General features: G+C 41.4%; 1 protein-coding gene across 1 annotated transcript; it reads left to right on the top strand.

Annotated features, from left to right (window-relative positions):
* Positions 1 to 7,895, top strand: EEF1AKMT2 (EEF1A lysine methyltransferase 2). Its single transcript, XM_040606884.1, has 6 exons — positions 1 to 117; positions 500 to 565; positions 1,102 to 1,216; positions 5,140 to 5,247; positions 6,133 to 6,349; positions 7,075 to 7,895. The coding sequence occupies exons 1-6, from the start codon at positions 20 to 22 to the stop codon at positions 7,200 to 7,202; spliced, it is 732 nt and encodes a 243-aa protein (XP_040462818.1). The 5' UTR covers positions 1 to 19; the 3' UTR covers positions 7,203 to 7,895.
* The last annotated feature ends 2,892 nt before the right edge of the window (positions 7,896 to 10,787 follow it).

The raw sequence follows: 10,787 nt of genomic DNA, 5'->3' as shown, positions 1-10,787 counted from the left end.
AGGTGCTTCCGGGCCGGGCATGGCGGTGGCGGGGGAGCGGCCCAGGGAAGCCGCGGGGCCGGGCACGGGGCATGGGCAGGAGCCCTTCAGCCCCTCAGTGCTGGGCACCAGAGAGCAGTGAGTGGCGGCACAGCTGCCGCGGGCGGGCGGGGGCGATGGGCCGCGGCGTGGCGGGCCCGGGGAGGCGGCGGTCCGGCCGGGTTCCTCCCGGCAGGTCCCCTGGTGCTGCCCCGCGAGCAGCAGGCCCGTGCTGTGCCCCAGATAACTCTCGGCTGGTAGCCCCAGGCTTCCCTCTCTGGGCATCTTTTACCCGGTGCCTGGCAGACAATGTGCTCCAGAGGAATTTACTATCTAGATGATACCGTGGACGTGAAGTGGCACTGCTACACAGATAACTGTCTTTTCGCCTTTTCATCTCCTCACTCTTGTACATCTTTCCCAGTATTAATTGCAATATCCTGTCCTTTCTCCACTCCTACCCCCCACCCCCCGATTCTAGCTGGGATGCTGCATATGAAAGAGAACTGCAGACTTTTCAAGACATTGGAGATGCTGGGGAAATTTGGTAAATAAAAAAAAACTCCACCAAAGTATTTCTATTATTTCTTTATAAAAATAGACAATATAAAAACATGAGCCAGCAATTTAGTGGTTTACTGAATAGTTCTGGATGTTGGCAGAATGATGGGGCATTTTAATCTTGAAGCCTCCGTTGCTCTTCTAGCCCACTTTTGCAGTGCAGATTTTTAGGCTGCACTAGCACAACTGTCATTACATAGAAAGAGAGCTGGTAGTTGTGGTGTGTGTTAGTAACAAATGTGCTTTTTATCCCCAAGCTCAGGTTTAACTATGCAAATTGCCAGTGTTTTTTAATATATGGAAGGCTTCACCTCCCAGAGTTGGTGTTTCAGTGAATTTTAAGACTATGTGATTAATTTTAATTTAAACAAAAACATGGAATATGAGCTATGGCAGTTGTTACCCAAGTGGTTCTGTAAGAGGTGCTTTGCAAAAGCTGGAGAGAGGGAGCAATGAGCTAAACTTGCTGTGTCTTTTGTATATTTTTGCTGTCTTAATTACCTGAGGCCTTGTTTCTCATAGGTTTGGAGAAGAAAGCATGGTTCGCATAATCAGATGGTTGGAAAAACAAATGATCCCCCTTGACAGCTCTGTGCTTGACATTGGAACTGGAAATGGTGTTTTACTCGTGGAATTGGTTGGTATATTGCAAAGATTGTGCTTTTGATACAGTATCTGTGCTCCAGAGTAGTTTAAATACAGTTCACAAGTGACAATAGTAATTATGGCAAGCTGTAACTTACGTGAAAGACAAAAAACAGACAACCTAAATTAAAACTTATATTGTAGGGTTTTCCCCATCAAAAGAACACTGGTTACTGCGCATCAGATTTTATATTTTCATTTGGCTTAAGAGTATTAGTGGAATTCACTTTGTGTGGTTGATACACTCTAAAGAACATCCTGTTACAAAGACGAAGCATAGCTGCAGGTGGCTGTGGGACCGAGGTGTGTAACTCCTTGAACCAGCAGTGCCATTATGGGGTGCAGACCTAGGAACAGAACATCTATGTTGTTCTACTGAATGGAAATACCTACTTTTTTTGCTAGACATGCTCAAACTTCCTGTTTCTTGGTGCTGCCCAGAGTGTCAGATTTCAAAATACACAGTATTTCTTTAAATCAGTCAGCCTGAGTATCCCATATTTTAACTTCACCTTTCTGTTTTCCTACGTTTAAAAATGCATTTCTTTGCATTGTGTAAAACACCCCCAGATAAGGAAATTTACTAATACACGAAGTACTCGTGCAAAACCAGACCCTTTCTCCACACTCAGTTCTGGTAATAACATTCATTATCGATGTGAAAAGTGGTTACACCCAAGGTTTTTATGTAAGTGATTTTAAAAGTTGTTAACACTTCTTTTCAAGGAGTGTCTGTTTCTGTCAGGGTTGAAACCCCTTACTAGATATGTTCTGAAGTGTTACGATGTTGTTGTTACACAGTGGTACAAGATGTTTAGGAGTTCCAGTATTTTTTCCTGTTCTTGATTGAATACTTCAGTATAATACTACAGGAGAGGTGTAAAGAAAGGAGCCGTCATATTACCGCAGTTTCTCCATTGGCTCCATTAGTTGCTGTAGAAATTGAAAGGGCTGGAAGTCAAAGTCAGGTTTATAATGGAATTTTTTTAACATGGGCTTTGATTTTGGAAGAGTTTGAAGCCTTTATGGGGACTGGCTGCTACACTGCAGCACAGGAGAAGTTGCATCATCAAAAGCAGAAATTGCTCATCTTATTAAGAGGAATCAGCCTAATAATAATGACTGTTAAATGCAATGCTGGCTAGCTCTATCAGTGTTGAAACATCCAACAGAAAAATCTTAATTTATAAGATTTTGATTTTATCCTGGCCCCACTTACAAATCTGAAATTGATTTTCATTCTGTAATGGGAAAATGACAGCCTCTTAGCTTTTAAAACTATTAAACTGCCATAAGAGCACCCTCTCCTCTTACATTAAGCACCTCAAAGTACTGTAGTTGCTTTAATAGGAAATTTTCAGTCTAGTTCCCATTTGAAAAGTGACTTCAAAAATTACATTGTTTATTGTTGCTCAGTAATTCAGGATCTGACTTGCTTAGCTGACGTAAAAGCAATTTTTTTTTAGTGATAGCTGCTAGGCTTTGAAGTTAGGATTCTTTTGGCAAGCACATTAGCTTCTGTAGAACACTTCTGCTGTTGGAGTTGGACTCCATAATGTGATAGAAATGGCAATACTGAACAAGGCAGCCAGGCTTGAGTCATACAGGACGTCAATAGCACCTCTCTAAAAGGTGGCTACTTGAGAGTATGTATTGGACTGACATCAGACCAGGAAAAGGTGCTGTAGAGTATGGTTTCTTGGGGAATACTGGGCCCTGGCATGCTGTTAACAATAAAGAATAGTAAATGGAGGTATAGCAAGAAAACTACTTTTAAATGCAGCTAGGTCTAGGTGAGATATTGTCAGTTCCAGCAGGGAGTATTGCATTAAAAAGAGGCAGAATAACCATCCAAAAAGCAGGTAATAAATAAAATGAAAACAAGAAAATGCTGGATCCTGTGTAAACTGGCCCTGCTACCCAACTAGAAGGCAAAACATCTAGCACGCTGCTAAACGTCTTCTATGTGCATACTGCAGGGATCTGCCCATCTGTAAGCTCCAAGAGAAATGCTGCTGGAGGCTTCCTCTCTTCTTTCTGCTTGTTTTAAGGATCTTGGATACATAAGTGGGACCCCATGCTGGTTTTGTATGTGCGGTAGACCATGGTCCTACCCCTGTTAACTTCAGGAATCTGGTAGGCTGCATCAATGACCTAATTTTGCCTTCCAAAAGTTCCAGCTCTTCTGAGGAAATGTTGCTGCCACATAAAGCTCTGACCTTCTCCTTTTTTTCTGAGTATTGTGGGAGCCAACGGTATTGAAAAACTCTGAAGCACAAGGTATTCACCACCCAAGTGAGAGTGTCCACCTGACTGCACCAAAGAGCCAAACATGAGGCAGTGCTGATAACATTGCAAAACTACCTTCTGCTATTTAATCTGCTCTTTCAAGAGTTAGTAGAAGAGTGCTTATAAATACCACCTTCAGGACAGGAGTCCAGTTGCAGAATGCAGCGCAGTCATGTTTGGCGCTTGACTGAATGATCCCTTCCAGTCCGTACGTAGTCAGGCCGTACAGGTTTAGCAGCATTTAGTGTTGTTTATTCTTAAACTTTCCTTCTCCACCCCAGAGACCATAGGAGGGAATGGGAACTCCCTGAAGTGACTCAAGCTCTTCCTTTCCAAACAGAGGAGCTGTTGTGGGAACAACTCTTCCACCCCCAAGTCTTCAGCACAGGCATCTCAGGAAGCTTGATTTGCTCTGGGGAGGAACGTGGGCAGAAGCCTGAGTAAGATGCTGTTCTTCATCAAGTGCAAACAACATGGTCTTTGTGTTTAGCTGAAATTAGTCCTCAATTAAGAACAGCTGGCTAGCACTGAGCTCACATGGGCTGAAGGGTTGCTGGAAGGAGGAAGGACTGTTTTAAAAAATTCTCATAGTTTTCCTCACTGTTGAGGTATTGGCCTTTGGAACAAGTGGATACGCAGCTGACTGCTTAATGCTAGTTAAAGTCCATGTGTTGTTCAACACTAAAACTAACCCGAGCCTCCTCCCTCCCTCTGCTGTTACTGCCTGCAGCTGGCCATAAGATAATTGCTCTTCCTGTTAGGTTTGGATCTAGCCAGAGCAACTGACACACGTGAGACCCACATCTGGTCACTTCAGCTTCTACCTCAGAGTGAAAATGTGTCAGTGCCCCCCTCCCACATGCCCAACTCCAGCTGATGCAAGGTGCCCGCCCACCTGCTTTGCGAAAGGATCGCTAGGATCTCACTGCCTGAGTTCACTGAACTGGGTTATTGTTGTTTACTGCAAAGCTGGATGAACAGAAAGTCTGTGTGTGCTGTTTTACGTGGTGCATAACCTGCCTGAAAGCTGCTGATGCAAAGACCTTGCAGCATGCAAATAACTGCATTCAAATAGACGTTAGCATGAATAATTAGAAAAAATTAATGTTTTGAAGTGGATTTCTGTACTAATAAAATGTATTACGTATTTTGGCTCTTCCACTTGGGGTTATAAACTAAATAATTGCTCAATCTCAAATGTTATGTAAGTGTCAGAGAGGTTTTCTTCTTCTTTTGAAGCATCTGGCATTGGCACATGTTCTCATCACTGAAAATTCCTGGTTTCTAGGTTACTTTTGGTGCAGATAAGGGAGCCTGTTTTCCTCCAAGGGTGTTACTTTTCACAGTTCTGCTCAATTTTCCACTTGTTGACATAAACCAGCTTTCAGTCAGTAGTTCTTTTGATGAGGTATTAGGCAGAATGGACTTATTTCAGCTCATTCCCCCAGCTATTTGGCTCTTGCAATGGTAACAGGTATAAATGATAACAGGAATAAAAATGAGGGTGTTTTTTTTCCCGTCATTAAGAGGAGGAGAGATGAGATGGGTTATAGATCCAAGGGAATACACTTGTTGGATAAAAAAAAATTGCTAGCACACTGATTAAGACTCTCTGCTTCTGTCTAGGCAAAATCTGGCTACATGAATCTCACTGGGATTGATTACTCTCCTTCTGCAATACAACTTTCAGAAAAAGTAAGAGAGAAAGAAGGGATGTCTAACATTAAATTAAAGGTAAGTTTTGAGAGAAAGGTTATTGAGGAAATAGGAAGCAATTGAACCCAAGATTAAATGGCCTAATTGATATTCAAATGTACTGAGCATACTATATTTATTACGTATTCTGACATGCATTTGTGAGAAAACTCTAACCAAATAAATCTATTTACAAGATTTTTGGTCTTGTTGTTGTTGTTGTTTGTAATAGTCATTAGTAACAAGATTCCCCTGCTTCTAACAGGGAGCAGAATGGCAGTTTGCTATTTGGCGAGTTCTGTATTTTAGCTGCTACATTCTGAGTTTCAGATTTGGGATAGAGGATGAAATCTTTAAGTGATACAATCCCTACCTGTAGCTGTGCAGTAGGAAGTTTGAGAGGCCCTGCTGGAGCAGGGGGTAGGACCAGATGACCTTCAGATGTCCCTTCCACCCTCAGCCATTCTGTGATTCTGTGGCTGCTTTTCATCCTGAGCTCTCTGCTATGCTGTTTTATCCTCTAGCTCTGTACCTGTATGATGTCTCTGTTCTTGTATGTCAGTTGTAATCTCTTTGTGGCAGGCACTGTCTGTTCTTCTGTATTTGTACAGTGCCTAGCACGCAGCACCTAGGAAACCAGGGATCAAAGTATAAAAAATGTTCTAAAGAATGAAATTCAAGTATGATAGTTTGAGCTTTAGATGATAGGTATACACATGGGCTTTACAGCAAACAGATCATCACATAATACGTAGAGAAGAATCTGACATGGCATTGTAAGTGTGAAAAGCATGTGAGTTACCCTTTCCTTAGTACACCTATTGTCAGGTTTGAGGCTTTTTCTTTTGAAGTATTGGGTTGCATTAAAGATTCAGGAGCTCCTGAGTAAAAGATTGTTTTCACAGTTGTAGACTTCTGGTTTAGGTAGAAGACTTCCTGGCTCCATCAGCTGAGCTGTCAGGATTTGAGATTTGTATTGACAAGGGGACTTTTGATGCCATAAGCCTTAATCCTGATAACGCGGTGGGAAAGAGGAAGCAGTACGTGAGATCTCTCTGCAGCGTATTGAAACCAGAAGGCTTTTTCCTCATAACGTCTTGCAACTGGACCAAGGAGGAGCTGTTGAACGAGTTCAGAGAAGGTAAGTAGTCGAACAGAACCATCTGCTAATTTATGGTTGTTCAAGGATGTGGTGGGTAAATTTTAATATCTGTGTTAGCATATTGACTTTATCACATCAGGATTAGACCTGGTAAATGCTTCAGCCTATCTCTCCTCCATTTTCCTCTGGAATTACAGCTTCTGCATTTGCCAGTGCCAAGGGAGATGAGGATTTTGGTCTGGTTAAACTGGGAAAGCGTATATCCGGGTGATACTTTTTTCCTTTTGGTTCTTTATTACCAGATCCAGTTCATCCATCCAATTGCTTTGAAATCGGGGTAACATTGTTACCCATGTATAGGGGAACTGGCAAGTCTGTGACCATACCTTTTACATCACCTCGTCAACCACCTTTGTGATCCACCCAGAAGGGGTTTTTTTACATGCCAGTTAGCTCCTGAATCTCATGCCTTGAGGCTTGAAACTCGGTGTGGATCTAAAACAACCATCCCTTCTGGGGAACTAAACTTACTGGCAAGTTATCATCTTTTGTGCCATTAATTTGTGTGAGTCAGCTGGCTAAGATTTTTATTATCCATGGAAGGGTTTCAGCTGTATAAAGCAGCAGTGCAGTGTAACAATACAGTCCTATAAACTTACAGAGTAAGTTTTCCAGACAAATAAAGAACGGTTTGAAAAGGGTTATCCAAGAGGCAAATAAAATTACTTCCTTCTAATAAGAGTATTTTAATTTCTGTCTGGCAGGATTTGAAATGCTGGAGGAGCTGCCAACACCCAAGTTCTGCTTTGGAGGAAGAGTTGGAAACAGTGTAACAGCATTGGTTTTCCAAAGGAAAAAAGTGAGGCCATCCATCTTGGAGAAATTAGATTAGTTGAGAAAAGTCTGAACTTTAAACCGGACAGAAAAGCTGAGACACGTGTGTAAATAAGTGCTCTTTGAGTATACAGTAAAATACTATGTATGGAACTCTAAGGCACTGTAAAACATTGCCCTAGAAACATTTCAGCTTTGCATAACTTGCCCGTAAATTTTGTCCTTGCTACAACCTCACTTGTTTTAGGAAAGCTGCAAGTTCATAAGTGAGAGAGAAATAAGGCATTCTAAATATGGAGACTAATAGAACTGAATTATATTTGTGTTTGGAACATAAAGGTTACCTGGTATTTAATTTCTGTGTTGGTAATCAGTGACCAACAGAGGTAAAGGTATTGTACAAAGCAAAAATCTCATTTCTCTGTTGTGTGGTGTAATAGAGAACAAGCTTTTGCAATGTAAGCACGGGATCTTTTATTTTTTTCCTCAGGTGAACATGAATGTAGCTGTTAAAGAGGAAAAATAATATAAAAGCCATACACTCACCAAAAAGGACCAGTTAATGCTTAAAATTCAGATTTTCAGAGGTTCTCAGACTCGGCATAGTTCAGTCTCCTCTGAAATAGCTCAACCCTTTTCCCACAGAGGGAGTGTCTTTAAAAATCTCACTTGCCTCAATGTGTGCATACTTCATCAGTTATTTTCACTGATCTCATAAATAAATAAGTAAAGGTGTGATGTTGCAGTCTTACTAGCATGTGACGTATGCCTCCTTCATTATTAATTTGCTATATAGTAATGTCTTCAGAGCCAACAATGACAGTATGTTTTCCAGTGAATTTCTCAGGGCAGCTTTTAGCTGCATAAATCCAAAAGAGTTCAAAGCATAACTCTCCATTCCTTTTTCCTTTTTTAAAGTATTGTGGTTTTTTTAAACTTCTGTGTGTGATCTTTTTACTTAATTTCTTTACCTTTATTTCTTCTATTGTTTTGTATTTTCAGAATACTACTTTTGCTCGAAAGGTAGGAAAATGAGATTTCTTTATGCCTTGACAAACACGTTTGCAGGTGACAATAGACTTGTTCTTTCAAGCATCAAAGGGGCCCTATTAGACAATTCAGTTTTGTTTCACAGGCGAGGTCATGTTTGCTTATCAGATAATTGCTTCTCCTAGTTTGCAGACTTCTCCTAGTTCCCAGGGTTCAGGAGATCTTTAAGGGTCAAGAAATACTTCTAGTCCCTTCCCAGGATAGGAAATAAGGCATTATTGGCACAGTGGTGAGTACTCGCTCTGTGATCCATCTGGTGATGTCATCAGGGTAGGAATCCTAAATTCTGCACGTTTTTGCAAAATCGGATGTACTGGTTCCATTGGAAAAGTGGTCTGTTGGCAGTGGTGAGAAAGTTTAGTCCCAGTGAATAGCTCTCTGCATAGTTGGTGAGGTTTGGGTTCCTAACTTTACCAAAACCAAGTTTTGTTATCGTCTGGGTAACTTGCAATACAATGTATTGCGCCTGCCCAGCAGGCTTGCAGCAGCCCACAGGACAGCTATGAAATTTAAGTGGTAATTCAGACAGAGGATTTTTTTGATGGAGTAGTACAAAGGATTCAAAGTACTCTACTGATCACAACCTCGGTAAAAAGACCATGGCATTTTTGCAGACAATTTGGCATCAGATAGAGTTAATACAAGCAGATTTTAATTGGCAAGTAACTCTGGCAGGATGTGTTTAGGGTATGTGTTTTATTCCCATCTGTAATTTTTGCTAATGAAGGCATGATATGTGTTTAATCATGGAATGGAAATAAAGTCATGGCTGTCATGGATTTTCTTGTAATCAGTTAGGAGGAATTTAACTATAGATTCACACTCCATAAGATACGTAATGTTCAGGGCAAGTATTGTTTTCTCCTTTTCATAGGATTGATTATTATTAGATTTTGTTCTCTACTTAATATGTTTATATCATTTATGAAGCTAAAAATAAGCTTCCTAAAATGGTTATGCAGAAATTTTGTTATCAGAGATCATGTAAGCGTGTCATGTAAGGTGCATGATCAACCACTTTCAATTAGTATTTTTAGCAAGGCGTTTGGAAGCAATGACAGTAATTCACTGTTTTCTCTTGCTACTTCATATTGCTGTTTGTCAGATGTTCTGGACAACTATTGTATTTCTTTTTGTTATTATTTCCTCCTATGTGAATGGATTTTCTATCAGGGAGGCTTCTTAGTGGTGGGGAAGGGCTGAGAACCAACCTCCTCTTCCAGCCTACTTCATTATTTGCCCAAGGTCATGGATTATTGAGGGCTTCCACTTCAAGCGTTTCCCTGCCACTTCTGGGCTATACATAGCCCCATAGGCAGCAAGCCTATGCTTTACTTTTGGCATTGCAAGGTCCAGTCATGAGATGGAGATACACACGCTAATGTCACAACTAAAATGTCATCCTGCTGCCCAAAGGTGTCACAAACCCGTTAGGAGCCTTAAATTCTGGTTGTCAAGAGGAGTTTGGGACAGAAATGTGTTTTTCCCATGGACAAGGGTCTGGGCTTTGTCCGTAGGCAGTTGTCTTCACATCTCTGTGGTGGTTTGGGGCAGAATTCACGTGCCTGTCTGCTTCTCGGGTCCATATAAAAGTTTTCTATTAACATGCTCAATAAAGCTGAGAAGAGCAAGCCTGCAGATAGGTGCCTGTGCAGGGAGGATGGGTAGGGAGTGGAAGAATGGAGTGGCCCTCACGTGTGGAAAGGTTTTGATTCCTAAATTTGTCATGGCCCCCCTTTAGTCTCAAATGAGTACACAAGCTATTCCTTGAAAGTAAAGATTTCTCCATCTGGTCTTGAATATGAATTTCACAGGCCCAAGCACTTTCAAGTATCACAGGAGAGTAGGCAAATGCTTGTAAAACATGTTTTAGGAGATTTATTTTAAGGCAATAATAACCAAAGGCTTACTATGTAAAATCTGCTCTGTTGGAAACCTGGCATTTTATGAATAACGGAGTCTAGGTCGCAGCTCTAATACTGACTTAAGCACACAGCTTTTTTCTAACTAGCAGGATTTGCAAATGTCATGTCAAAGAATGTCCTTGGTGTGGGGCAGTTCATCTTGCTAGATGGTTCTTCATGAAGGTACGATCTCTAAATGTTAATGCTTTTCAGTGGAAAACCTCTTAAAAGAAAAAAAGAGAAATTATCAGTGGGTTAGGAGAAGTGAGCCTTTGTAGTTGGGGGAGTGCTTCATGCGTCCGCGAAGGCTGGTATCTTCGTGACTACACAGCTGTGTGACTCGGTTCCAGCTGCAGCACCAGACTAGAGGAGAGTAAATGCAGCATTTGAAATAACATTTTGCTCCATTGTTTTGCTATGAAGACTGTATATGTGATTTCACTGTCAAATACGAGGTTTGTGGGTAATGAAACTAACATCTTTCATGGATCTTCACAGTGGTTGAGCCCACAGGCTCTTCCTGCAGTGCTGCGTTTAGGCTGGGTGCCGCTGCAGAGCTGGCATACCTTGCTGGAGCTGGATATAGTTTTGCATAAAACATAGGCAGAACGGAAAGGGTTTATGTTCCCTTGTTGATCGACACCATACTGAAGGATAAAACTCTTTCAGTGCCAGTGGGCTTTGCATTT

The sequence above is a fragment of the Falco naumanni genome, chromosome 9 (genome assembly GCF_017639655.2).
Source record: "Falco naumanni isolate bFalNau1 chromosome 9, bFalNau1.pat, whole genome shotgun sequence".
Taxonomy (NCBI): domain Eukaryota; kingdom Metazoa; phylum Chordata; class Aves; order Falconiformes; family Falconidae; genus Falco; species Falco naumanni.
The sequence above is the reverse complement of the archived record's forward strand: the minus strand, read 5'-3'. Positions and strand labels throughout refer to the sequence as shown.